This window comes from Chamaea fasciata, unplaced genomic scaffold, assembly GCF_029207755.1.
Source record: "Chamaea fasciata isolate MVZ Bird 193981 ecotype frontalis unplaced genomic scaffold, bChaFas1.0.hap1 SCAF_15, whole genome shotgun sequence".
NCBI lineage: Eukaryota > Metazoa > Chordata > Aves > Passeriformes > Sylviidae > Chamaea > Chamaea fasciata.
Genome location: NW_027094100.1, coordinates 5,429,001 through 5,444,893, shown reverse-complemented (window position 1 = coordinate 5,444,893; position 15,893 = coordinate 5,429,001). Strand labels below are relative to the sequence as shown.

Below are 15,893 nucleotides of genomic sequence, written 5' to 3'. Positions count from 1 at the left end.
GTGGAAAGCCACGGGGGTGGTCTGCTGCAAAATGCAAAGGGCCTGATCACCACGAGTCCTGAGGTGGCACAAGCCATGCCTTGCTGCATCTGAAGCCATGCAAGCCCTGAGGGACGGAATTTCTGGGTCCCTGTTTCTTTGTAGGCAAGTCAGGGGCTACCTTGAATTCTTGGTAAGAGTCTACAAGCAGCAGCTGGACTTGGAATTCTTTAAATCCTTGCAATCAGCAGTGTGCCCCTCCTCGGCAAACAGTGTATGACCAAAGTAGAAGTTCAGAGGAAGAATGTTTAAACCACCATGAAAGAAAGTTAATTTCTGTAACATCGAGACCTTTCTCTTTGGCAAATGCTTGAATGAGCCTAAGAATACTGCATGTTGTCTTCCTTCTCTTCCAGGGTGTCGATATCCCTTTATTTTGCAGGGATAAGGAGAAGTTGACAGGAGGGGTGCAAGCAGACCTGGCGTGTGTAGACAGGGGCTGGGGCTGGCTGAGTATGATGGACCAGGGCCTTTGCCCCTGAAGATGATGCACTGAGCCCCTCACATTGCATCACGCACTCTAACAGTATCTGCTGAGGAGTCTGCATATCTGCACAGAAAAGGACAGAGCCCAGTTTACCTCAGCTCTGATTCTTCTTGATGGCAAAGGCTCAGCCTTGGCCAGCGTGAATGGCAGTAGGTGCCTTAAAGAGTAATGGCGGAAACCAAGATCATCAGCTAAGGATTATTTCCACCTAAATTTTCTGAAACTGCAAGCCACCAGTGTCAGGGTGACCCCAGTCATGAGGAAACCACTCAAAGATAAGAAAATGAATGGGACTTCCTAGCAATTACGCTTTTAACAATTCCCCAAAAAAGCAATGAACACACAACTGGGGAGGGAGTGGGGGAGAGTAGGAATAGGAAAATGCTACTAACCTGCATTATATTTGCAGTTTGAAATACGAAGCTTCACTGACTCTAGTAGTACTTCCTGAAGGGAAATTTTCTGAAAGATACAATCAACAGAAAAAAAAAAGACCTGTTTATTTTAGCATGACATGTACACCCCAGCTCTGCACTGTCATCAGAAGTGACTCCCCAGTCTTTGTAAATTCTGTCCTGCTATTTTTCCTAAGTTAAGGCCATGGCTCACAGTTCCTCTGTGAAGTACTTTGGGTGCATTTTTACCTAATTGGCCTTTCCCAAGTTCATCCTCACTTGTACTGTGACATTAAACATTTTTCCAGAAGATGGGAAAAACAGAGGAAGTGTAGTGTGAGACCAACCTCCTCTATATCAAATCAATTAAAATGATTTTTAAAAATTCACTGAATAATTTGAATAATCTGCAGGCTCCATGAAAAATAGACTCTCCCTGCCCCATGGTTTTCATGTGGACTAGAAAATTAAAAAAAAAAAAAAAAAGTTTTTATGTGAATTAAGCGTAAGAGAAACTTCAAACACTTTCATGATATTCTGCTGTTGATGGGCACGTTGTGAGAGTGAGGGCAGAAATGGCATGGTGGTGGTGGTGCCCACAGGAGGCAGCAGCAGACAGGCACTGCCCTCAGCCCCACGTCAGGGGGATCCCTGCTCTGCCATGGCTTCCTGCCTTGGCACTCGGGGACAGCCACCACCCAACCTGGAGGGCTGGAGGGGAGGCTGGCACAGGAGTAGAACATTCCAGGGGATTCTTGCCCCTGTGTGATAATACACCAAGTGCAGAACCAAGCAGAGACGTTTGATGGCAAACGCGGCACAGATTTATTGCTCTGCCTCGCTGGGCAGGTGGCAAAGTGGTGAAGGAAGTTTCTGTCCACTTCCCATTTTGGTGGGAGTGGGGGTGGATTTCCAGCAGGGAGACCACAGCACCCAACCTTCAGACAGCAATCCATGCACACAGCTCAGAGGAATATGCACACACTCAGATACGCCATGGTTGAGCCAAATATAATGCCTGGGATGACAATTGCAAAGCCACCTGTCTGAGAGCACTGAACACCTACTGTGCCTGTTGGCCTGGAAGGGTTGGTTGGGTGCAAATCCCTTCCAAGTAATTCAGTCTGGCTGCAGCCTCAGCCCTGGCAAATGTTTTTGAAGGCAGGGATGTAGAGGAGATGGAGGGCTTTGGCATGCACCACTCAGGTGAGAGACTTTCCTTCCACCTCCGTGCCACAGCATCCATTTCTTCAGTACCATGAATATTTTTGCTTTATCTGCACTTAGTCAGCAAGGTGCCGACTGTTTTCACTATGAAGAAAATCCAGAGGTCTCCAAGACACTCCTGTCTAAACATTTTGTTTCTAAGTGGAATTTACATTGGCAATGGAAAACCAGTACTCTGATTTTCTGATGCTTCCTTCACTATCACTTCTGCAGTACCACTCTGCTGCCTGTTTACGGACTGCTGCATAACACCTGCCCTGAAGTACTTTGGGCTTGCAAACTTCAGAGAAGATGAATTTTTGATTTATTTTTTTAACAAAAACTGCTTTATTACCTGCCTGAAGTAAAAAATTGACTTACTTAACTCAGTACTCCTAGGTGCAACTTCTCCATGCGGCTTCCTCCTACATGCTGCATTTTAGGCAAAGAACTTTTACGTGCCCTAGAAATTACATTAAAAAACACAAGCAGATGAGATTATCTACTAACAAACACCACAAACCAAAGCAATATATATAGATGATGCTTTCAAAAGCTTAATCATTTGTTGTCTCCCTGCAACTTTGCATTTAAATGTCACACCAAGTATCATCTCATCTATTTCAGTATGACAGGGTTGGCTGCCCTCTGGGCAATCTACCAGGAGCCAGCGTTTACTCTCTGCCTACTGCAAGATTGCACCTCTGGGGAATGCCATGCAATTTGCAAATTCTCCTTCAGCTAGCTCCATCCTATTTGTGTAATTTGATCTACGCTGGAAAAGCAAATTGCTGGAGCTTTAGTGCACCCTTCCCTCCAGCTGCAGCGGCTGAAGGAGGCAGGAAGGTTCCAGCACTGCCAGCCCTGCAAAGGGAGAACTCACTGTTTGTAAAGCCAATAAACCCAACCACTGATTCAAGAGATACCACATGTGCTGATGCTATACATTATGCTGTGACCCACATTTGGATTTTTTTTCACCTTATAAAATGTTTTATTTAATTTCTCTGCTAAGTAAGGAACAGCACACATGAGAGAATGGCCTGGAAGAGGTACGATGGCTTCTCCATGAGGATTTCATAGGAGGCAACACTGGAATAGTGTTGGAAATGAGAAAATGGTTAGTAGGGTCGTCCAAAACCAGGCCATCATGGACAAACTGAAGTTATTTATATCACCTCAATCAAAGTATCCACTGGACCTCCTGAGTTCTGACATTGTTTCTTAATGCCATGGTCCCATCCCGTCCCTGCACAAATCCTCCACCTGCCACAGGGATGGATTTGGCTGCTAAAGCCATGGTGGGAAGGTGACTCAGTTGCCTCCCTTTGCTCAAACTGCCAGGGAGAGGGAGCTGAGCATGAAGACACTGTAGGGAAAGGAAAGGCACTGGGAGAAGTGGGTGCCTTCCCTGCCAGCTGTGTTGGGGCCTCTTCCTATCCTGAGCCAGGGATGGTCAAAGCAGCTGGGGGGGAACATTTCCTCTCCTCCTGCTGGCCAACTGCCCCTGGGATGGCCCAGCACCAAGGTGAAGTTGCTGCCTGTTTAGCTGGGGAGGCACAAATTCAGCCCAGCTACAATTATGGGCTGGCATTCCCCCATTTCCTACCCAGGCAGGGTGGGACGCCAAAGGGAGCTGTAGCCCCTGTAAATCTGACAGCCGATGGTCATACCCGTTTCTTTCCGCTCATTTCCATCAATTCCACCCATGTCCACCAATGCCATCCCATGCTGGTGCTGGCCATGACTCCAGCCAACTCCTCTGCTCTTCCTTTGTATGTGGTGATTGTGGCATCCAACCTTGGCTTTGCTGCAGGGAAGAAAAAAAAAAAATAAAAAAATAAAAATAAAAAAAAAAAGCTGTGGCTTTGGGAACAGAACAAAGCAAAATTTCTGGGTTTGGTTGCACTGAGGGTTTCTTCAGATGACTTCTCTGTTTTCTGGTGTCATCATCAGAGATGCAGCTGTGGAAAGGCCCAACCAATGCTGGCCCAATGTGCACCATCACCCCCTGGGCTCTCCTCCACATGGGGGTAAGAGGAGCAGGATGTACCTAAAATAACCTCTTGGATAATTTCTCTGAATTAGTTGAGACCTACTTGGGGTGGCTTAAATCAAGCACGAAGAGCATGGGGTGGCAAAGGAGGGTGGGCACAGACCCCTGGGACTCCTCTCTGTTCTGCCTCTGGCCACAGCTGGACATACTTGGCAAAAAACAGCAAAAGCAAAACCATCTCTTCTATGACAAGCAGACCCAGCTCAGGCTAGGCTCAGATACCTGGGGTTCTGTGTCCACTCTGATCAGCAGCCCAGGGCTCATGGCTGTGGTGTCCCAGCACCCCAGTCCCTTTGGGAAGGACAGCTTGCCTGACCAAGGCTCTTGGAAGGAGATGTTGAGCCACCCCCCCCCCCCCCCGCCCCCGATGCTGTTTCTCATAACTGGGCTCCACTTTCGAGCTATCATTTTCTGCCCCCACAACCCAAATTGCTACATGTCAGCTTTTCCTATCAGCAGGTTCATGTTGCAATATCAATAGTTTGGGGAATGATTTTATCTGCCTTTGGGGGAGGGGGCATGCACCCTCCAATGCATGGTTTGGAGAAGGGTAATCCAAAGCCATGGGAACACTCTCCACAGCCCCCCACAGCCCTGTGATCCCACTGGGACACCGCACCAGGGCACAGTGGTGGGGCCATAAAATCTTTCCTGGGGTCATGGTGCATCCTGCTCCAGCAGTTTGGCTCAAGGGAGCCAGGGACACCAGCTTTGGGGCAGGTGGTCATAACACTGTGCAGCCCTGGATGTACACCAGCTCCCACCTGGCTCTGACCCAGCCTCTCCATTGAATTCAGAGGAAATTCAATGACTGGGAACTGTCACCGTCTTTTTTTTCAGGAAAACAAAGTTTTTCAGGCTAATCCAGGGACAAATGGTGAGTGCTGCAGTCCAGTCCTGCCACTGCAACCTGAAGTCAATGGTCAGCCCATAGAGAAGGAGTGGAGTGAAGTGGGTTTGTTTGAAATACGAAGTTCAGGCTTCCTCAGGCTCCCCCAGGCTCTGCGACACATTGACATGACTGAAAATTTGAAAAAAGAAAAAGAAAAAGAAAAAGAAGAAGAAAAAGGAAAGAAAGAAAGAAAGAAAGAAAGAAAGAAAGAAAGAAAGAAAGAAAGAAAGAAAGAAAGAAAGAAAGAAAAAGAAGGTTTAAACTTAAATGTTTCTATATTTTCTAAATTAATTTAACAATCTGCACTATTTATAAGTCTCTAAGCAGGTACCAGCTGAATTTGGGCTTCCCTGGACAGGGTTTGCCCCAGCTAGGTCAGCAGCACTGCAGGGCCTTGGGGAGCTGGTGACAGCAGAGCCACAAAGTGCTGCTTCACCTGTGCATGCAGGAAGAAGAAGCCAAAGTTATTTAGCAATTTGGAGAAGAAATGCGCAATTTTGTTAAGTCAACTTTTTTCCCCACAAAATTGCTTTTGACAAGACCAGCCATGGGGGAGATAACTATGGAGTTCTGTCTGTTCTCCTGCTCAAGAATATGGTGGTTCGAATCCCTGAACTACTGTTGGTTTTCTGATGTCCCCTTGGATGCCGTGAGAGGAACAATGTGACATGGCATGGGATGGCATGGAACAGTGTGGGACACCATGGGATGGTGTAGGCACTCCGAGCTGGCCACTAAGGAGCTAGGCTCCCACAATGGCATTTGTGCTACGGAGCTGAATAAGTCCTGGTTGAAACCAAATACCCACACCCTGAGCTACTTCTTCCTTTACAAACCGGGACTTTTTTTTTTTGTTTTCTCGTATGTTTAACATCTTGATAAAAGTTTTGAGGTTTTCTTTTCCTTCAAGTCTTTGACAATTGGAGCTTGCTGGGGCTACTGTCATTATGGCCAAAGGACATGAATATTTTCTGGCCCACAGTTCAGCTCTTCCTCTCCAAAAGCATGCCTGTGACAGGCCCTTCCCTGAAGTGCTGCTAAAGCCCACAATCCCCTTTCCTGCTGGTCGTGGTCGAGCTGTAGCACAGGGCACTGTGATCCCAGCATGGCCAAAGAACCTCTGGGAAAAGGAGTCTTGCAGGAGGAGAGGTCCAGGTACCTGCTGGTGCCACGCCATCCCCCATGAGACACCAACACCCAAGGCAGGAGCCTGGGAGGCATCCAGCCATGCACGTTCCAGAGCTGATCCTTCTGCAGAACTATTTGTCTTTTCCATTGTGGAGACCAGGAAAGCACCAATGGATATTTCTTTCCACGTAAGATCATGCCTTGACTTTACTCAAGCCTTGCAACGCACTTGGTTCAGTCCTGCACACGTCCATGGTTTTCCACATGCAGCACATTACAAACATGCTCAATAGTAAATAGATCCTTGAACATCTCAAAGAAATTCTCATCTTCTCATCCCAGTATCTCCGTATCCATCAGTTAGGTGATTAAAATCTGCATGTATATATAGAATAATAGATAACATTACTCAACGTATAGAGAAGTCTTTGCCACCATTACGTAATGCCCTCCTTTGGGTGTCTCACTTCCCACTGCATCCTCTGTTCACAGGAAGACACCTATATTTGGCAGTCATAATGGAGACACTGGTCCTTCTTCACACTATAAAAATGGTGCTGCCTCAAGCAGAGAGGCAGAGAGACCCCGGCCATCCAGCCCAGACAGCACAGGACGTACTCAGACAGCGGTGACAGAATGCTCCCCTCACTGAAGACAGCTTTCACTCTACTCTCCATACTCCAGCTCATCTCTTCCAGCGCCGTGAATCCACTTCACTGGCAAATACTGAGTGAGGTCACCCGCATGATCCTAGAGCTCAACTCGGGAGTGCAGGTAAATGCTGCTACACCTCTCAGCTTTGCTCTGCTCTCTGACCTTGTTATTGATGATGATGATGACGATGATGATGATGATGACAATGATGATGTTCTCCAGTGTCCAAGGCCAGGTATAGGCACTGCCACCACAGGGACTGGTCGCTGGCTGGGTGGCAGGAGCCTTCCCACTGGCTCAATCCACTCCATCCCACCTGCTGCTTGGGGCACCCTGGCCCGTTTCAGCCTAGACTTTGTGTGATCAGCACTAGACTTGGTGGTACAAGCAGCTCCTGGGGTCGGGTCGGACAAAGTTTTCCACCTGACGTTAGGTACTTTGCAGAAAAAGAGGTGCTGAGGAGCAAGAAAACCTTCTGTGTCAGGGTGACAGAGGCAGCCTGGGGACATGGACATGGTGGTCTGGGCAGTGTGAGCTGCCAGGGGGTCTCTGCTCTACTCCCACTGAGCACACGGGGATTCTCCTGTGCCTTCCCAAACAAGTGCTGTGCAAACCAAGGTCCTGTGTCCAGGAGCCTGTTTGGAAACAATTTGCTGAAAGATGGATCTCAGTGCTGGCAGCACCAAGGGTACATCCATGCCATGGCCTGCTGGAGAGGGATGGAGACATGATGCCCCTTCCTGGGAGAGGGCACAGCTGGTGACTCCTTGGGGATGGTCTCATAATTATGGTCTTATAATGACAGCCTCATAACCATGACTCTCCTTTGTGTTGCCTCTCCAGGTCCCCTGCAATGACACCCGAGTGCCACAGGTAGCCTTCACGGATCAAAAGGTAAACACCTCTGCAGAGATAGGCAGAAAATGCATTTATCATAAATCCAGACACAGCCAGGACCCTCCTCCCCATGGGGCACAGCTACCTGAGGTATCTTTGTTAGTCACTGAGGAGCTGCTCAGTGCCAGCTGCTGGGGCACAGCTCAGGTCACTGCTGTAACATGAGAGCAGGTTAGGAAGCCACTGTGGAACCTCCTGCCAGTCCTGGACGCCTGAATAAACAACTTCAACTCCATTCAGCAACATGGTTCTAATCATTCCCCTCCATGTTCCCCAGATGCAGGACCAGGAGCTGCTGTGCCAGGCAGAGTTGGCACTCACTAAAGTCACTAAAGTCACCGGGTGCAAGAAGAGCTACAAGCGACTCATCACCAACCTGAAGGCCCTGCCTAAAAAGGAGGTAAGCAGGGAAAGGTGCAGTGCTGGCCCTCCTCACCTGTGCTGTGCTCTGCAGCCCTGGCCCCACGGCGCCTGTGCCCCCACACTGAGAGTACCAGGGAGCTGATCATGATTTGTTCTCTTGGATGGGGCCAGAGCTGGCACTGCAAATGTGCCGCTGCTTCAGGTTGATCTGCCTCTGTGGGAAGAGGGTGACAGCTCCCACCAGCCCCAGCCGCCCCAGACCAGTGGTCATGGCAGTCACTGCTGGGCACAGGACAATTCCTGACCTCCCGGCCAACCTCCTCACCACTCTGAGTTATTTGCTGAGTTATTTAGGAGGCAACGGAGGCAAACAAAGCATCTGTCTGGGCTGGGAGCCTAGCTGCTAAATCGTGCTGCCAGCTGTAATATGTTTACGCTTTTCCTTCCCCAGAGCTGCATCCTGAGCGATGAAAACGAGATCTACCTGCGCCACTTCTTGCCGGCGCTGGGGAACTTCACCCAGGCGATGTACAGGCGCTGGGGCTCGGCGGCTACACAGTGAGACGGGCCCGCAGCCAGCCCGGAGCCCCGGATCGCACTGCTGCTGGCTCTCAAATAGGTTTTGCCGAGTGGTTTTGTTTTGTTTTGTTTCTTTTTGCTCTTCGTTTCGTGCACTTCCTCAGCCCTGCTCCCAGGAATCCGCCTCCCCCACAGCGGCACACAGCGAACATCAGCTGCACCTGGTAATACATCAGTGAAAAATTCATCATTTCAGCCTAGATTTTGATCTCTTTAGTAAGAGAAGATGATTGTAGAGAAACCCCCCGCCACTAAGGGGAACAGGAAGCAGATAATCTGGTTTTGGTTTTGGTAGGTGCTGCAGGGGCAGATGAATTCGAGAGCAAAAGCTGGGAGGGGAAACGGGTCGGAGGGGCTGGAACTGTTACTGCAATTTCAATGTGTCTTCTATTGTAACTCGCTTTTAAGTTATTAATACTGAAGACAGGAGAGTCTGTAGGATAACTTTGACTATAATGGGTGCTCACTGGCATCATACTTCTGAAGTTTATTTATTATTATATGTTATTTAAATAACTTATTTTTATAGTCTGTAACCTAAAGATTCAAGACCAAAAAAGTCCTGGCTGTTGAAAACTTTTCTTTGCTTGGACCCAAAATAGAAAGGAAAAGCCAGTATTCAAGGTTTATTTTGAAATTACATGGTAGTTCTGTGGAATACAATCATATTTAAAATACTGCTACCTCATTTTAGGGAACTCTTACTGTCTGATTGCCTTTGCACAACAATGAATGAACATGTGCTGATATGTAATTTATTGTTCTTCTCTCTATTTAAAATATTCATATTATGAGAGTTAATATATTCAAATCACCATGTATTTGAATGTCTTCATTTTATTATTTTGTTCATATCGACTATGCACTGGTTTTATTGAAGTGTCCCTGGCCTTAAGCAATAAACAATTGAGTTAAGAGCTCTTGGTGTCCATAGTTTATACTGTCAATTCTCTCCTACCTTCAGCAGTTAATGAGGAGCAGCGGGGGAGCTGCCTCCTTGTTCAGGAATGCTCCCTGGAAAGGCATTTTTGGGGCAATGTACAGTAAATGTACCCACTCTGCTGCTGAGAGCAAAGCCTCAAGAAAGGAGAAGGCACCAAGGAACCCACCTGGCTTGTGGCTTAGGAAATTGGTGAAAGGAAGGGCTGGAGAGGGAAGGACGAGAGCCTTTGTTAGGGAAGAGGGCCTTGTGTGTGGGGCCATGGTGGAGGGGGGCTTTGGGGTGCAGGCTGTGCTCTGGGGGCAGTGGGGGCTGGGGGGGGAGCCAGCAGGAGCTGAGGTGGAGCTGCAGGCAGGGAAGGCTTGTCTGATGGGAGAGGGAAGGGATGGGGCTGGCTTATGGACCAGAACCTGCTTGGTGCCAGCAGCACACACGTAGGAAACAAATCCACAAAATAACTGCTAGAAATTGTTATTCATGCTCTAAATGCATTCTGTAGGGGCTCCACTGCAGCCTTGGGATTTGCCCTGGATAAACCCCAGCACTATTAGCAGCAGGCATGGCAGCAGCAGAAATGCATGAGAACAGAACATGGACAATACCCTCAGGCACATGGTGTGACCTTTTGGGACTGTGCAGGACCAGGAGCTGGACTCGATGACCCTTGTGGGTCCCTTCCAACCTGTTCTGCGGTTCCATGATTCTGTGATTCCATGACCCCTGCTGCCATCAGCTGCCAGTCACCACAGGCAGGAAGGATGTGACAGCTGGGCAAACCCTCAAGGCCCTGTCTCAGTGGCTGTCCTGGAATCTTTCTGGTTTGGGACCAAGAGGGGAGGGTTGAGCTGGTGGCTGTGACTTTTGGCAGAGCCCAGGTTCAGTGGCCATAGGTTTATGGGTGCTTGAGAGCCTGGGCAGGATCCTTGTGGGATGGGAGATGCTCCACAGAGCCCAGGGAGCTCCAAGAGGAGAAAAACTGAGGACACATTTGTGAATCAAGCCCCTTTCTTTGGTAGGGAAGCAGGGCAGGTTCATGCCTGGGCGGTGGCTGGGATGAAGGCACAGCCAGGGCTCCAGAAACAGTGGGGACCCCACTGGGGCTGTAGCTGTCCCTTCAGCAAGCAGTGGGGCCTTCACTGCCTTCAGCTCCATCCCACCCTTGGGAAAGGACATGGGAGTCCTTTCATTTGCTGTTGTGTTGGATTATTGACCCTGGATGGATGTCAGGGCCCCACCACAGCACCCCTGTCACCCTCAGCTGGGCAGCGGGGAGAAAACATAACAAAAGGCTTGTGAGTCAGAGTAAGGGCAAGGAAAAAACAATCAGCAATTACTGTCATAGGCAAAGAAGATTCAACCTGGTGGGAAATTAGTTTAATTATTCAATTTATTGTCAATCAAATCAGAGTAGGATAATGAGAAAAAACCCCCAAACCTTAAAACACCTTAACCCCACTCATCCCCTCCTCCCAGGCTTAACTTTGCTCCTGATTTTCTCTCCTTTCTCTTCCAGCTGCAGTTTTGCAGGGTTTTTCCCCAGGGCACTGCCATTGTTGCCAATGGGCTGGGCTTTGTCCAGCAGCAGGCCCCTCTTGGAGCAACTGGAGTTGCCTCCATCAGGCACTGGAAAATCTTCCAGCAGCTTCTCTCAGAACACAGCCTTGTAGCTCCCACCTACCAAAACCTTGCCATGCAAACCCAACACAACTGCTGACCTTCTCATCACACAGTGATGTAGTTTTCCACCATGATTCAGCCAGAGTAGAGCAAAGGTTAACTTTTTCTGTGATTTGAGCATTTTCTCTTCACTTATTCCAGTTCTAGAGCTTTATACCTTGATCATGGGGGAAATCCCTGGGTCTGCAGGACAGGGCTACTGCCTCCATCACCTTGTTCAGCATCACTTTTAGCAGGGATCCTGCCACTACCACCACTCATCCCAGACCAGTGGGACAGCTCTGGGCATGCTGGTGAGGACCCACCATCCCTGGTGGCCATGGATGCAGTCACACAGCCAGAGCATGCTCCCTTACCTGCTCTCCATGACAGGGAGGTAGGAAACAGCACAACTCCCCACTGGCAAATCCCTCACAAAGGTCTTTCTGTGTCAGTGACTTCAACTAATTTCATCCGGGGCATCTCGGAACCAGACAAACAAAATTACTCTCAGTTTGGCTACTCCCGGATTCATCAAGTGCTCGCAAGTTGTTATCTGGTGGTAAGTTGCTGTTTGAGTTAGAAAAATCCCTATTAGTTATTACAAAACTCCAAAGTTTCCCAGCTCAGCATTTCTCGTTGCCATTTCCTGTGGCAGTACCGGTTGGTGGGGCTGGCAGAGCCCATTGCCTGAAAACTCAGGTTGTTGTTCCCCAAGCAGGGCAGGGTGGGCAGGGCAGGATGGACAGGGCAGTCCCCAACTCCCTGAAACGCTGGAATAGGGCTACAAACTCCCAGCACCGACACAGCAGGACTATCCACAGCATCTCCCTGCACACAACCCCGCAGGATGCCACACTGCTTTGGGGATCCTGTTTGGTCAGGAGGGTCCCCAGCTCTGTGCAAACCCTCCAGGCAGCTGCCCTGCTCCTGCCCAGGTTTGTCCCCACAGGGCTCTGCCATAGTTTCTATTTCTCCTCAGGTTGAGAAACTCAGGGACGGAAATCAGCGTGCAGATGAGGGACGCTCTACTTGATCTGGAGATAATCAAACGAAACACGATAGAAGACCTTGCAGGATGCTCAAAGGAGAAGTGTTGCTATCGGAGTGTCCCAGAGCAGTGGGCTGGCTACCCAGTTTAACCACTTCCAATTCATGATGTAGAGAAAGCCTTGAGATATGGAGAAACGGAGAATCCCCAAACCAGGCAGCTTATATACTGTATGTGACCTGACTCCTGCCACTGTCATCTTACAGTGGAAATTTCATAAAGCAAGATCAGAAGAAAATTTTGACTTGCACAAAAAAGACCTGTTGCTCTCCTGATCGGGAGCAACTTTGGAAAGTGCCTATAAGGGAAAAAATAAGTTTTTCCTTCTGGTTCAGCAATTTTACAGTAATAAATTGAGGTGCTTCCTCCAGAAAAGCGCACACAGTTACAGATCACCAAACAATCCAGAGACTAAGAGCTGAAGGGGTCCAGCCAAAGCAGCCCATGAATATCCTGGTCCAGGTCCTGCTCACCTTCCTGGTGCTGTCAGCCTGCCTGGGTGACGCGATAACTCCATGGATAACTCCAACACTAAGGAGCAACATGCTGGAGGAGAGCATCAGGCTGCTGGACGAGATCCAGCAGGTGGAGGTAGGGCTGGTTGGTGCTTTACCCACAGATGGGAGGGACAGACTGTTTCCCCAGGCTCAGAGGGACCAATGCTGAGCCAGAGGAAGGTGATGAGCACGGGGCTCACAATGCTCCTGGGGCCTGGCGGGTGGCCAGGTGTGTGTCAGTGTGCGCACACCAGGACAGATCCGTGCTGTCTGGAGCCTGATTGCTCCTCTTCTTTGTGTCTTTGTAAAGGTTTCCTGTAACCAGATGAATGTGACAAATATTTTTGCAGATTATGAGGTAAGAAAAAAACCCAACCATAGAGCCCTGGTGGGTACTGGGAGGATGCTGGGGGCCAGAGGAGAGCACAGGGCAGTGGGAGGCAGGTGGGAAGCCGGGGATCCTGCCTGTCCTGGTGTGAGGCTGTGGAGGACCAAGGAGCCCACTGTGAGCCTCCAGCACAAACGTTTGGTTGCCCAGCTGGTTCTCACCATGCCTGGTGCCCTGCACAGGTGCCCTCACCTTCCCACACCCATCTCCACCTCCAGCCAAAGCACCACTGGTGGCTTCTGGCCACCCTGGGGACAGGGAGAGGCCAGAGGGAGGGCAGGAATGGGCACCTGTGCTTGGGCAGCAAACAGAGGTTTCAGCTTTTCAGAGAGAGGAACATCTCCCCTTGCCTTGGAGTGTGGCCACCAGCTCAGACCCTTCCACACACCTATTGCAAAGCATAGTGACGCTGGGTAGACCCAATATCCCTCTTTAGCCCCTTATCTGGGGGAAGGCTCTGCAGTCAGCACAAGATTTAGTAGCAGATAATAAAGCCTCTTTCTGCTCTGAAAACTGCTGCCTAAGCCAAGCTCCCCTGCCCCTGAGTTCCTGTTTTCACAGAAAGCCCTCACCTCATGCCACACCCGCTGGCATCCGAGGGATAGAGCAGCCTTCACTGGGGGGCTCAGCACCCCTCAGAGGATCCCCACACCCCTTCTGTCACAGGGAGCAGCCCTGGGAGTGAGAAGAGATGCCTGAGATGCTGCACAGCCCCACACTCACAGCTGCCCATGCTCACTGGTCACTTGTTTGAAGATACTGTTCAGGCGAAAGCTGAGATAGAGCAGGCAGCACTCCCCCGGCGAAGAAAGACAAATAGTTTTTGTCACCACCAGCACTTATCAATTCCTCATCTTCCACGTGTCTCTGCTATAGGACTTGTCAAAGCACCTAATGAAGGCAAGCTCTTCCCAGGTGCTTTTGTTATTCCTGTAGCACCTCTGCCTGCTCAAACCAGCTTCACTCCCAGGGAATCTGCAGGGAGCAGCCTCCCAGGGTCCCACATCCACACCTGCAGCAGCAGCACGATGCTCCATCACAGGGGGCTCACTGCGGTGCCACAGTGCCACAGCTTCTGCCAGGGGTTGATTCCTCCTCACCAGGGAAGGGATGGGAGCAGAGCCAGGTCTGCACAGATCGAGCTGGGAAGCTTCAGGGAGGCTTTGGCGCCTCAAACCACAATTTTCACCTGTCCTTTAGAATAGGAATGTATTATTTATAGTGTTTTAATCTGCTGCTAATAAGCCATGAATACACAAAAGGGTTTTTTAAAAAGTCACGTGTCTTTCCCCAGAGAGAGAACAACACAGACCTCTTATGCAAAGCCGCCACAATTGCTCAGCAGGGCCAGAGCTGCCACAAGTCCCTCCAGGGCGTTTACCACAACGTGCTCAGCCTGGCCTGGGAGAGAAAACCAGGGCACAAGGTGAGCCACAGCTCTCCCTGCACTGCCCACAGCCCTCAAGTTTCTCCCTTGGTCACCATTTCTGTTTTACTCTCCCACCACTGTTGGCAGCCCAACCCAATCCCACGCCCACAAGCTTTTTAACAGCCCCTTTCTCCCATTCCAGAGGCCATGTCCTGTGGCAGCAGGCAGCACCACCTCACTGAAGAATTTCCTCAAGGAATTACACCAAGTCCTCCAAAAACTGTATAAGTACCAGAAGTGAAAAAACATTTCTTTTGTTTTTAAACTATGACCCTATTTTTCAAAGATTATGTATAGTAATTCTTTAAATAAATGTATTTTTGGACTAAATGTGCTGGCATTGCATAGGATGTTACACAAGGCAGCATTTAAGAGATTTCCAAGTTTATGGGAACAAGGGCGATGTGGCTAGGAACTGCCAAACAATCAGTCCTGCTATGGAATTAAGCTCAGGCTGACATGAGGAACACAGATCAAAGCAGAAGGAAAAGCCCAAGAGAAGGCAGAGGGGAGAAGCCAGGCCACAAACAGGGCATGCTCCTCTAAGCTGAGAACTCAAAACTTCATGCTCAAGCTGCAAAGGGAGAAGCCAGGTCTGAACCTAAGCATGTTCTCTCTCCTCACTTTACTTATAGACCATATTATACCTATATATATGGCACAGCCCTTTGTGACCCAGGGGTGAAGAGGCCAGGACTGTGCAGGGTTTGGTTCATGCATCAGCTGGGTCACAGGACTCTGGAGAGCTGCAGAGCATGGAAAACCCTTGGCTGGGCTGAGCAGGCTGGGGGGGCACAGGCACTGCCAACCAACACAGCTCATGCAGCAAAGGAAACAGAGATGAACATTTCCAGCGACTGCAGGTAAATTCACACCATCTGCACCAGTACAGGGTGGGGCTGGCTTGTGTAACACAGCAGACAAAGCTTTCTCCCCCTCAGCTGCCCCCTTTGCAATGCACACATCAGGAGGCAGAGCAGGGGCAGCACTGACCCTGTGGGGGCCCAGAAACTGCTCTTGCAGTGCCCTGGCTCAGGCCAGGACCACCCCAGCAGAGAATGGGCTTAAACAGGGGCTCAAGCAACTCCTCAGGCACAGCTCTAGAGCCGCAGCCTCAGCTCATTGGTTTTCTCTGTAGTCTCGCAAAGGATTCTCTTGTTCTGCCCTGACCACCTCTTCCACAAGGTTTTGTTGCCCTTGTTGGGCAACAAGGTTCCACACGCCCCAAAGTCCCTG

At 49.7% G+C, this 15,893-nt stretch overlaps 1 protein-coding gene across 1 annotated transcript; it reads left to right on the top strand.

Annotated features, from left to right (window-relative positions):
* The first annotated feature begins 12,787 nt into the window (after positions 1-12,787).
* Positions 12,788-14,898, top strand: IL4 (interleukin 4). Its single transcript, XM_066197446.1, has 4 exons — positions 12,788-12,934; positions 13,151-13,198; positions 14,523-14,654; positions 14,800-14,898. The coding sequence occupies exons 1-4, from the start codon at positions 12,788-12,790 to the stop codon at positions 14,896-14,898; spliced, it is 426 nt and encodes a 141-aa protein (XP_066053543.1).
* The last annotated feature ends 995 nt before the right edge of the window (positions 14,899-15,893 follow it).